Genomic DNA, 13378 nt, shown 5'->3' on the forward strand with positions numbered 1-13378 from the left:
TTTTGATTTTCCCATAATGTCAAGCAAAGAGGCACTGAGTTTGAAGGTAGGCCTTGAAATACATCCACAGGTACACCTCCAATTGACTCAAATTATGTCAATTAGCCTATCAGAAGCTTCTAAAGCCATGACATCATTTTCTGGAATTTTCCAAGCTGTTTAAAGGCACAGTCAACTTAGTGTATGTAAACATCTGACCCACTGGAATTGTGATACAGTGAATTATAAGTGAAATAATCTGTCTGTAAACAATTGTTGGAAAAATTACTTGTGTCATGCACAAAGTAGATGTCCTAACTGACTTGCCAAAACTATAGTTTGTTAACAAGAAATTTGTGGAGTGGTTGAAAAATCAACCTAAGTGTATGTAAACATCCGACGTGTACACATGCACATTTGCTTACACACGCACACACACACTCCCTTCCCCCCCACACAGCCACACACACACACACACTCCCTTCCCCCCCACACAGCCACACACACACACACACTCCCTTCCCCCCCACACAGCCACACACATACACTCCCTCCCCCCCACACAGCCACACACACACACACTCCCTTCCCCCCCACACAGCCACACACACACACACTCCCTTCCCCCCCACACAGACACACACACACACACTCCCTTCCCCCCCACACAGCCACACACACACACTCCCTCCCCCCACACAGCCACACACACACACTCCCTTCCCCCCCACACAGCCACACACACACACACACACACACAAAACACACATGCCACACACTATTCACACTATTCACACTGATACATCCCCTAACCCCCCCATATCTGAGTACACTCTTATGATTCCACCCCCCCATATCTGAGTACACTCTTATGATTCCACCCCCCCATATCTCAGTACCCTCTTCTGATTCCACCCCCTCTATATCTCAGTACCCTCTTCTGATTCCACCCCCTCTACATCTCAGTACCCTCTTCTGATTCCACCCCCTCTATATCTCAGTACCCTCTTCTGATTCCACCCCCTCTATATCTCAGTACCCTCTTCTGATTCCACCCCCTCTATATCTCAGTACCCTCTTCTGATTCCACCCCCCTATATCTCAGTACCCTCTTCTGATTCCACCCCCTATATCTCAGTACCCTCTTCTGATTCCACCCCCTCTATATCTCAGTACACTCTTCTGATTCCACCCCCTCTATATCTCAGTACACTCTTCTGATTCCACCCCCTCTATATCTCAGTACCCTCTTCTGATTCCACCCCTCTATATCTCAGTACACTCTTATGATTCCACCCCCTCTATATCTCAGTACACTCTTATGATTCCACCCCCACTATATCTCAGTACCCTCTTCTGATTCCACCCCCTCTATATCTCAGTACCCTCTTCTGATTCCTCCCCCTCTATATCTCAGTACCCTCTTCTGATTCCACCCCCTCTATATCTCAGTACACTCTTATGATTCCATCGGTACGGTTTCTGCCTAAGCTCATAGCTCTCATTTGCTATTCTGTCCAAAGCTAGTGGAATGCCTCCAATTACTGGAGGCTGTGCTAGAAGGCAGATTTGAAGCGAGGCTTGGCAGTTTGTTATGCATCAGGGCATTTTAACAGAGTAATGATTTGCTGCCGGTGAGACAGCCGATGCTGTCTGTCCTCATCAGTGGAAAACGACCCCCTTCATGTAGAAAAGGAAAGGCTGTTGGGCTGAAAACTGCTGGGCTAGTCACAAAAAGATCTGCCTTTCAACTGTGCCTGCTATCTCTCGATCGGAGGAAACGTCAACAGATTGAAGGGTTTATCAAGGAGGATGGGAAAAGCTGACAGGCGAAGATGTTGGGAAATGACAAAATGATGTTGTGCAATCAATGATCTACGTAATGCTGTTATAGTGAAGGCATCACAATGTTTAGGTGAGCCAACATACTGCAGACTAATTTACAAGAGTCACGGTTTGTGTCCTGACAGTGTAAAAGTTTAGTAGGCTATTTATTATTAGAAATACCCCAATATTCATTCAAATAATTCTTACAATTATATAATTAAGACTAACAAAAATAATCAAAGCAACGCAGCTAAACATTTCCCTGTCTCCAAGTCAACTCTGCAACTCCCAGCAGTCTTTGTCATTAATGTCTTTAGTTTCCAGTGTTTTGGAGATTAGCATGACAGTGCACTTTGTGTGCGGCTGGTGAGGCTGAGGAGGTTAAGGCCTGTGTGTCTGTTTTGTATAGATCAGTGTGGTGCGATCCACTAAAAGGCCTAAAGCCTGCCATTGATTAAATGGGTGTCAATACCCGAGGGCCTGAGTCTGATGGGCAGGATGCGCATCAGAATGGGCCTGGCTACATTCACAAACAGAGAGCCTCGCTCTTCCAATACGCTGCTCAACTACCCAAGGCCTGCCTGCCTGCCTGCCTGCCTGCCTGTCTGTCTGTCTGCCTGTCTGTCTGTCTGTGCCACCCACAGCTGTGTGTGTGTGTGTGAATTTGTATTCTAACATAGATCAATCTGAAGTCGTTAGTCTGTAATTCTAATTGAACCTATGTGGTTTGTTAATTTACGGTTGCTCATCATGGCTCGGGGGATGACACTAATTCACTGATCTGCACATCACCACGTGGAGCTGAATCATAATTATGCCAATCCACTGATGTGAGTTTGAGATTATTGAGTCTGACAACACTCAACGAAAATATGCCCTTTAATTGGAGTCATGCAAGCTCAAAGCCCTCAAAGCTACTGGCGACAGTCAAAAATATTGTATATTTCACTGAATTTCCGTTATTTTATTTTACTCTTCAAATACTGTACTGTCCATGTCTTCGGCTTTCAAAGTACAGGTCTGAACCCTTGAATACAAAGTAAAATATCATAATCTCTGTTTTTCACTCTCATTCTGATAATGTTCCGCAAATATATTTCTGTGGTGATTTCTACATTTCACTCCACAAAATATGCTCTTGCATATACAGTACCACTTTACTTAAACCCGATAGGTATAATGTATTGTGCCATTATAATGCATTTTAGGACAAGTCATAAGCATGTATGAACCCATTATACAGTCCTATATCATCTCATAACTATAATAGCCATTTTGAACATACAGTACATGCTTATGTAACAAATAATAACCTATTACGTTGGGAAATGCAAGAAACACATTTCCATTACACACAAGTGTGTAACAGGACAAATATAAGCACCCACCAAATTAGTAATAACCCATTATACCTGTCAGCTTTAAGTGTTAACCAATATACATCCTAGCAAAGAAGTCCTGATTCCTGGCTTGTGGTGCCCAGCAGTCATCCAATCACAGTGATGGACATTGGTTCAAGAGAAGAGCCTACCGAGACAATTAGCTTGCATGTGAATGGGTGAGGGAGACATGGCAGATTTAGCCAGATTATGCGTTTGTGTGTTTGCTGATGGGATTGGAAGGTCTCACAAACCTCCTGCTTGCATTACAAACCCCGAAAAAAGAAAGAGGGGAAAGAGAAGGATAGAACAAAGAAAAAAAGAGAGATAGATGGGCAACATAGGCCTTTGAGCAAACTTTGTTTGATGCTGGGGTGATGAGGTCTCTGAACAGATGGTGAAAATTGAGGAAGAAAGAGAGAAAGTGAAAGAGACTGCTAGATCTAAAGCCTGGGAATCTTTCACACAAAAAAAAATATCTTTACAATGTAGTCGTAGCAGGCAGTCGTAGATCTTAAAGGTTATTTCAAGAGTGGGCTTGTTGTGGCCAGAGGGCATGGTGAACAGACTGGCATGGCTTTGGGAACCATTTCAACAAGATTTATATTAAAAATACGAGGAGAGACAGGCAAACAGATTTACCGAACCAACAAAAAAGTATTGATGTAGAAACGCGTTTACCATAGCAACAAAACCACCTCAAATTACTTTTTTTGTTGTTGTTTGGTTCTGACAGGTATTTATAGGCAACCTTCGGCATATTCTGAACATTTGGTCCGAAACGAATAAACATAAAGGCATACCGTGGCAGAGTCTTATCTGAAACTACCTGGTATATGTGAAATAGATGGGCCTGTCGAGCGTTTGATAGGCTGGCTCCAAATCCCACATGCTTATACTGCCTTGTCTTACTCTCAAGTAATCATCCCCTTGGAAACACCTGACACCAACGATTTATCACACACACCATAAAACTCCAGCTAGCATATACACAACACGACACCTGTTTTAACTTTTATAACCCTTAGCTGACAAATGACTTCACGGGAGTATAACGATGCATACGGCTTAGTCCAATCAAATCACAACGACCTTGTTAACGTGTCAGCTAGTTTGCGTATGATAGACATGAGCGGTTATAAATGATTGTGCCAGGAGGCATGTGATGAATATGAATGTCCTCTCTTGATTTTCTAGTGTACTGTTACCCATGACGACCATTCAGTTCTGTTCAATCAAGTACAGGCTTAACTGAATGACAACAAGGACAGAATGCAATATGGCATTTTATTGAATAGTTTGGGGTATGGCCTCTTCTCCGAGGATTGCTCCTCAGAGCCAGATGCTGATGACAGGTTGTCCTATGCTGGGCAGCTGGCATCGAACCCCTATATACATGTAAATACCTGCTATGCTGATGAGGTAACATTATAAACACTACCGTATGGATACCTGCTATGCCCGTGCGATAGGAAGCGATGTGAATTATATTGTGTTTACTAGATTAATTTAAAAGTGACAAGCCATTCAGACCAGCCTTCCTGATTCAACCTTCGTAAACTATATTTGTCAGTTTTGAAGTGCAATATATGTTGATGCTAACCTCTGTAATTGAATTGAGCTTGTTCTTTGTAAGAGTAGTAGCAGTGAGTAGTGCACAACGCTCTCTCATAGACCTCTGCAGAGTTCGTTGTCCCCAGTGTGTGTAATAATAATAATGATTTGGTGGGTGCTTATATTTGTCCTATTTCACACATGTACAAGTATGAATTGGAAATGTGTTTTTTGCATTCCCCACTCTCCCTGAGACACCCTATGAGAGTGGGATCACTGCCAGGGTCTACTATTATCAACTGCCACCATGGAGCAATTAGGGATATTAGGTGCCTTGCTCACGGGCACATCAACAGATTTTTCACCTTGTTGGCTCAGGTATTCGAACTAGCGACCTTTCAGTTACTGGCCCAACACTCTAATCGCTAGGCTACCTGCCGCCCTAACTTAAAAAATTGCATATGGATGTACCCATTCACAAAGTGTGGAAAATGAGGGAGTAATAACCATTGGATATAGACCTGCCTACAACATTCTGAGCTGAATACCTCAGCTAGTCAAATTGTACACAAGGTACATCCTTAATGGCTCCATCAAAGGAGGATCAAAATAAGGGATTTAGTCCGGAATAACAGAGGGTGTGTGTGGATAGGAGTTCTTCTTCTCTAAACTCCAGTGATAGTTCTTATTTTCTAAACTCCAGTGATAGGAGTTCTTCTTTTCTAAACTCCAGTGATAGGAGTTCTTCTTCTCTAAACCCCAGTGATAGTAGTTATTTCTCTCTAAACTCCAGTGATAGTAGTTCTTCTCTAAACTCCAGTGATAGTTATTCTTCTCTAAACTCCAGTGATAGTTCTTATTCTCTAAACTCCAGTGATAGGAGTTATTCTTCTCTAAATTCCAGTGATAGTACTTCTTCTCTAAACTCCAGTGATAGTAGTTATTCTGCTCTAAACTCCAGTGATAGTAGTTATTCTGCTCTAAACTCCAGTGATAGTTCTTCTCTAAACTCCAGTGATAGTAGTTATTCTGCTCTAAACTCCAGTGATAGTAGTTATTCTGCTCTAAACTCCAGTGATAGTTCTTCTTCTCTAAACTCCAGTGATAGGAGTTATTCTTCTCTAAATTCCAGTGATAGTACTTCTTCTCTAAACTCCAGTGATAGTAGTTATTCTGCTCTAAACTCCAGTGATAGTAGTTATTCTGCTCTAAACTCCAGTGATAGTTCTTCTCTAAACTCCAGTGATAGTAGTTATTCTGCTCTAAACTCCAGTGATAGTAGTTATTCTGCTCTAAACTCCAGTGATAGTTATTCTTCTCTAAACTCCAGTGATAGTTCTTCTTCTCTAAACTCCAGTGATAGGAGTTCTTCTTCTCTAAACTCCAGTGATAGTAGTTATTTATTTCTAAACTCCAGTGATAGTAGTTCTTCTTCTCTAAACTCCAGTGATAGTAGTTATTCTGCTCTAAACTCCAGTGATAGTAGTTCTTCTTCTCTAAACTCCAGTGATAGTTATTCTTCTCTAAACTCCAGTGATAGGAGTTATTCTTCTCTAAACTCCAGTGATAGTAGTTATTATGCTCTAAACTCCAGTTATAGTAGTTATTCTTCTCTAAACTCCAGTGATAGTAGTTATTATTCTCTAAACTCCAGTGATAGTAGTTCTTCTTCTCTAAACTCCAGTGATAGTTCTTCTTCTCTAAACTCCAGTGATAGTAGTTCTTCTTCTCTAAACTCCAGTGATAGTAGTTATTCTGCTCTAAACTCCAGTGATAGTAGTTCTTCTTCTCTAAACTCCAGTGATAGTTATTCTTCTCTAAACTCCAGTGATAGGAGTTCTTCTTCTCTAAACTCCAGTGATAGTAGTTATTCTGCTCTAAACTCCAGTGATAGTAGTTATTCTTCTCTAAACTCCAGTGATAGTAGTTCTTCTTCTCTAATCGCCAGTGATAGTAGTTATTCTGCTCTAAACTCCAGTGATAGTAGTTATTCTGCTCTAAACTCCAGTGATAGTTATTCTTCTCTAAACTCCAGTGATAGTTCTTCTTCTCTAAACTCCAGTGATAGGAGTTCTTCTTCTCTAAACTCCAGTGATAGTAGTTATTTATTTCTAAACTCCAGTGATAGTAGTTCTTCTTCTCTAAACTCCAGTGATAGTAGTTATTCTGCTCTAAACTCCAGTGATAGTAGTTCTTCTTCTCTAAACTCCAGTGATAGTTATTCTTCTCTAAACTCCAGTGATAGGAGTTATTCTTCTCTAAACTCCAGTGATAGTAGTTATTATGCTCTAAACTCCAGTTATAGTAGTTATTCTTCTCTAAACTCCAGTGATAGTAGTTATTATTCTCTAAACTCCAGTGATAGTAGTTCTTCTTCTCTAAACTCCAGTGATAGTTCTTCTTCTCTAAACTCCAGTGATAGTAGTTCTTCTTCTCTAAACTCCAGTGATAGTAGTTATTCTGCTCTAAACTCCAGTGATAGTAGTTCTTCTTCTCTAAACTCCAGTGATAGTTATTATTCTCTAAACTCCAGTGATAGGAGTTATTCTTCTCTAAACTCCAGTGATAGTAGTTATTCTGCTCTAAACTCCAGTGATAGTAGTTATTCTTCTCTAAACTCCAGTGATAGTAGTTCTTCTTCTCTAATCGCCAGTGATAGTAGTTATTATTCTCTAAACTCCAGTGATAGTAGTTCTTCTTCTCTAATCTCCAGTGATAGTAGTTATTATTCTCTAAACTCCAGTGATAGTAGTTCTTCTTCTCTAAACTTCAGTGATAGTAGTTATTCTTCTCTAAACTCCAGTGATAGTAGTTCTTCTTCTCTAATCTCCAGTGATAGTAGTTCTTCTTCTCTAAACTCCAGTGATAGTAGTTCTTCTTCTCTAAACTTCAGTGATAGTAGTTATTCTTCTCTAAACGCCAGTGTGCTTCTAATTCCTTCGTCCCTGCGACCAGTAGCCATGGCAACAGCTAGATGGAGGAAAGAGTGCCCATGATAAGGGATGAGAGAAGGGGATGAAGGGGTGGACAGATCGTTTGGAGAAGACTGACCCTTCTGCCGAGGACCTGTCTCATCTGGTAAATTAATGCCGAATGCAGTTGGAGTATAGAGCTGGACAGTTTGTGTCCCCAAACTCCCTCGGGGGGCAATTTAACACATATCATGAGACAAGATTGTTAACTACACAGTGTTTCAAGTTCGTTAACTATACAGACACTTCTGAGGCAATTAACACAAGTCTCTCTCGGTGCGTCTTTCTCACTTTACTAATTGAGAGTGAAGTTGCCACTACTTTGTTTTTCGCTCACGCACTATTAGAAACACTCTTTGCAAGCCAACCTACTTTACATGATACGACTCACTCCTCTTGGTATAATTGCAGTTCATAAACAGTAACAACAACAAAATAGTGAGGGAAATGTGGGTATACCAAAAACTTTTAAACTCAAAATCAAAACTACCTTGGCTTAGAAGCCTCTGGAATTCTTATAGCTCCTCACTTCTTTATTTTAGTATTCACACTGCCAAAGAAGCTGCCTGTATCCTTCAGTATTTAGTCAGGCCTAAAGGCTGCCTCAGAGGCAGCTTGACAGATGTGGGGCGTGATTGGACAAACAACATTTGTTTTCGCAGCAGTGGATCGGGCTGAGTGTGCCTAACTAGGCAAAATGGCTAATTGAGCTCCAGCTGTATGTAACGAGATGTGAGTACTTCCCCAAAACACTACGAGCTCCGAGACTCATCCTCTATTCTTCTATTCCTCTTGTTAGCACCGTGAGAGATTTGTACGAATAATGAGTGCTGGGGAATAGACTGGAGTACAGTAGGGAGGGATACTGTACTTTGGGGTTTGCTATTCGCTTGAACAACTCAGTGCTGCAAGTATATTTTGCTACTCTGCGAGTTTCTGCCCTGAAAACTCCCATTTGAATAAAATATTTGTTATAGAAATGAAGAAGGGATTATTTTAAAACATGGCTATATTAAAGGTCCAATGCAACCATTTTTTAAATCTCAATAGGAATTCATTTCTGGATAACAATACAGTACGGTACTGTGCTTGTTTTCAATAAAAATTGTCAAAAAGAAACAAAAATAGCTTCTTAGCAAAGAGCAATTTCTCAAGCAATACTTTTGCTAGGACTGTCTGGGAGTGGTCTGAGTGGGGAGGGGAAAACTGAAAAGTAGCTGTTATTGGCAGAGAGGTTTGGAACTCTTCCTTTTGGTCTATTAACTAATTTAGCGGCTGGTGATGTTACCAGGCAGGCCTAAACACCATCCCACCAAAACAGGCTGAAATTTCAAGCTGTCTTTTCAAACAGCTCTTACACTAAAAGGGCATTCACACTGGGCACACCATGTCATTTTAACGTGGAAATGTGGATAATATTTGGTTGAGATGTTGATCAATGAGATTTCAACCTTTATTCGCACACTCAAAAAGACAGCCAGAAGTTTGTTGAATTCCCAATGTGTTATCACTATGCTTTCAACCATCTAGAAGCACAACCATATTCCAATGTAAAAACAATGTCTGATTTTTGGTTTAGTTGTCATCTAAATGTGTTATCACTGTGCTTTCAATCATTTAAAAGCAAAACAAAGTTCAAATGGGAATAAAATGTCAGATATTTGGTATTTATACAACAACTTAATGGGTTATCACTGTGCTTCATCTAATAGCACAACCAAATGACCTGGATTGCAGTTGAGATTACATTAAAAGTACATGGTGCAAGTTATAAATGCTGTTTGAGATTCTGAGCATATTATTACAGCGATTGTGAAGATCTCCACAGACATGCGATGACCAGCGCATGCTATCTTTAACATGCATGCTTTATATGATTACATAAGAAGACATTTATAGTTACACTAACCTCAATGTGGCCATGGATGTGTGACTCATGTTAAGGTTGAATAAATACTGTCACATTAGTTTGTAAGATAGCCTTAACTTTAGGCTATTTACTGTATTACAAAAGGCATATTGAATTGTGTTTGGTTGACAACACAACCAAATATCAACATTTAAAGGAGATGTATCTAATGCTTGGATAGTTTCATCTGAGCCACGGGCTTAATCCTATTCTTGAACTTTTATTTTTGGTTTATTTGGAGAAGTGAATCCAACATATAATTTGTTAACTCGTCGACAAGTTTGGCTACTTACTGTATTGTGGAAGAGATATTGATTTGTGTTTGGTTGTCAACGCAACCAAATATCAACATTTGAAGGAGATGTATCTTTTGTGCCACTGACTTAGTCTGGCTTTAATTCCAGTTTGTCTACAAACCAAAAATAAAAAAAATAGGACAAAACTTTAAATGCACTTTAAATACAGTTAGTTTTGATTTAGTTCTATTCTTTAATTTTGATTTTTGGTTGAGATGGAGAGGTGAATCCAACATATTAATTATTAACTTGAATATTACGTTTGAAATCAACCAAAGCTTGAAACCATAGGCCTATATGTATTGCCTATTTTTACTTGAACCCTGGGTTGAGTTGAAACAATAGCTTTTCATGACATCGCAAATGATATATACAGTGGGGAGAACAAGTATTTGATACACTGCCGATTTTGCAGGTTTTCCTACTTACAAAGCATGTGGAGGTCTGTAATTGTTTTCATAGGTACACTTCAACTGTGAGAGGCGGAATCTAAAACAAAAATCCAGAAAATCACATTGTATGATTTTTAAGTAATTAATTTGCATTTTATTGCATGACATAAGTATTTGATACATCAGAAAAGCAGAACTTAATATTTGGTACAGAAACCTTTGTTTGCAATTACAGAGATCATACGTTTCCTGTAGGTCTTGACCAGGTTTGCACACACTGCAGCAGGGATTTTGGCCCACTCCTCCATACAGACCTTCTCCAGATCCTTCAGGTTTCGGGGCTGTCGCTGGGCAATACAGACTTTCAGCTCCCTCCAAAGATTTTCTATTGGGTTCAGGTCTGGAGACTGACTAGGCCACTCCAGGACCTTGAGATGCTTCTTACTGAGCCACTCCCTTAGTTGCCCTGGCTGTGTGTTTCGGGTCGTTGTCATGCTGGAAGACCCAGCCACGACCCCATCTTCAATGCTCTTACTGAGGGAAGGAGGTTGTTGGCCAAGATCTCGCGATACATGGCCCCATCCATCCTCCCCTCAATACGGTGCAGTCGTCCTGTCCCCTTTGCAGAAAAGCATCCCCAAAGAATGATGTTTCCACCTCCATGCTTCACGGTTGGGATGGTGTTCTTGGGGTTGTACTCATCCTTCTTCTTCCTCCAAACACGGCGAGTGGAGTTTAGACCAAAAAGCTATATTTTTGTCTCATCAGACCACATGACCTTCTCCCATTCCTCCTCTGGATCATCCAGATGGTCATTGGCAAACTTCAGATGGGCCTGGACATGCGCTGGCTTGAGCAGGGGGACCTTGCGTGCGCTGCAGGATTTTAATCCATGACGGCGTAGTGTGTTACTAATGGTTTTCTTTGAGACTGTGGTCCCAGCTCTCTTCAGGTCATTGACCAGGTCCTGCCGTGTAGTTCTGGGCTGATCCCTCACCTTCCTCATGATCATTGATGCCCCACGAGGTGAGATCTTGCATGGAGCCCCAGACCGAGAGTGATTGACCGTCATCTTGAACTTCTTCCATTTTCTAATAATTGCGCCAACAGTTGTTGCCTTCTCACCAAGCTGCTTGCCTATTGTCCTGTAGCCCATCCCAGCCTTGTGCAGGTCTACAATTTTATCCCTGATGTCCTTACACAGCTCTCTGGTCTTGGCCATTGTGGAGAGGTTGGAGTCTGTTTGATTGAGTGTGTGGACAGGTGTCTTTTATACAGGTACCGAGTTCAAACAGGTGCAGTTAATACAGGTAATGAGTGGAGAACAGGAGGGCTTCTTAAAGAAAAACGAACAGGTCTGTGAGAGCCGGAATTCTTACTGGTTGGTAGGTGATAAAATACTTATGTCATGCAATAAAATGCAAAATAATTACTTAAAAATCATACAATGTGATTTTCTGGATTTTTGTTTTTGTCTCTCACAGTTGAAGTGTACCTATGATAAAAATTACAGACCTCTACATGCTTTGTAAGTAGGAAATCCTGTAAAATCGGCAGTGTATCAAATACTTGTTCTCCCCACTGTAGGCCTTAATAGTATAATTGATGATATAATGTATGACTTATAAAGTACATTTAATTTGCTCTGTTAAACTTCCCCTTAGGAATGACTTCAATAGCAACAGTGAATCTATTTAGTTATTAAGAGATCTCTCAATAATCATTCTCACGATAGCACATTGGTAGTAGTCAGTGACAAATATCAAAGCTAAGCAGGGCTGGGCTTGATTAAAACCCTGGATGGGAGACCAAATGGATAGCTGTAGATAGATCAACTCTCTAGTAGTAGGAAGTGCTACCCAGCCTATTGTTTATTTTCTGATAGTGGATATAACGTTGAAGATCTGACATTGTTTCAAAGTTACAAATTCAACATATTTTATACAAGATTTGTCTATGTTGAAAATTGGTTACAATGATGGAATAATCCTGTGGTTGAAATTCAACCCTCAAAACAACAGCTTCTTGTGTCGATTCCATGTCACAATACATTGACAAATTACATTGAAACAACGTTGATTAAACCAGTTTGTGCCTAGTGGGAGGTTAAATCAACTGTTTTCACGTCATTTCAATGAAATGACGTTGACCCAACGTGGAATAGACAATGAATTGACTTCTGTGTCCAGTGGGTTATCATCATTTTCATAATTTCACAGTATTATTCCAACCTCATATTGTGGAAATATATATAAAACACAGGAAAATCATGTTTTTGACTGCACTGGGCCTTTAAATATACATATTTAAATAGCATACTTAAAATAACTTTCATGTTTGCTAAAGAGGGAGATGATTAGATGCTTTGGATTACTGGTGGGTTGAACTTGAGTAACAAAACTATGAATGATTCAATGCTTCATTTTCAAAGGATGCATCTACACAGCTTCTTAGGGCTGACAGAAGATAGCATGCGCTTCTCCCACATTTCACAGAAAACAGATGTCAAAAACTGACATTTCCACTGAACCCCCACAAGTTAAATCGGTTGGCGCTGGGGTTCTTGGAAGATGACATTTTCTTTGCATCTCTTGTATCTTTGTCATCAAGGTGTTGGCGTGTTCTAGAATCCTCTCTAATCTGATTTTGTAGTTAGAGCCACAAAGAAGCCTTTGCAGGAGTTGGTGTAAACAAAGCCCTCGACAGTAAAGAGATCCATGCCCCAAATGGCACACTAGTCCCTATATAGTGCACTATGTAGGGAATAGGGGTGCCATTTGGGACGTAGCCTAAGAGACAGTCCAGGAAGGGGTTTTGGGCTGAGAGGAGGGTGGAGATGGATTTTACGAGGACCTGTATCTTAAATTCATAAAATGTTATGGGATAGGCGCTGCAAAAACTTATGGTAGAAACACACAATTTAACTATAAAAAGAAGACTGACTGTGTGTACTATTTTAACTTAATATTACTATCTTAACTTTGATGAATGTTTGAAACTTTTAACCACATAACTATTCCTAAATAGATGCAGGTACAGGTAACTGTCAAAATAAAGGAAACACCAACAT

At 40.3% G+C, this 13378-nt stretch overlaps 1 protein-coding gene across 1 annotated transcript; it reads left to right on the forward strand.

The window, feature by feature from the left end:
• The first annotated feature begins 2146 nt into the window (after positions 1 to 2146).
• On the forward strand, positions 2147 to 8831 carry LOC121581679 (dentin sialophosphoprotein-like). Its single transcript, XM_041897162.1, has 2 exons — positions 2147 to 2172; positions 5899 to 8831. The coding sequence occupies exons 1-2, from the start codon at positions 2147 to 2149 to the stop codon at positions 7733 to 7735; spliced, it is 1863 nt and encodes a 620-aa protein (XP_041753096.1). The 3' UTR covers positions 7736 to 8831.
• Positions 8832 to 13378: the final 4547 nt, after the last annotated feature.

The sequence above is a fragment of the Coregonus clupeaformis genome, chromosome 14, assembly GCF_020615455.1.
Source record: "Coregonus clupeaformis isolate EN_2021a chromosome 14, ASM2061545v1, whole genome shotgun sequence".
Taxonomy (NCBI): Eukaryota; Metazoa; Chordata; class Actinopteri; order Salmoniformes; family Salmonidae; genus Coregonus; species Coregonus clupeaformis.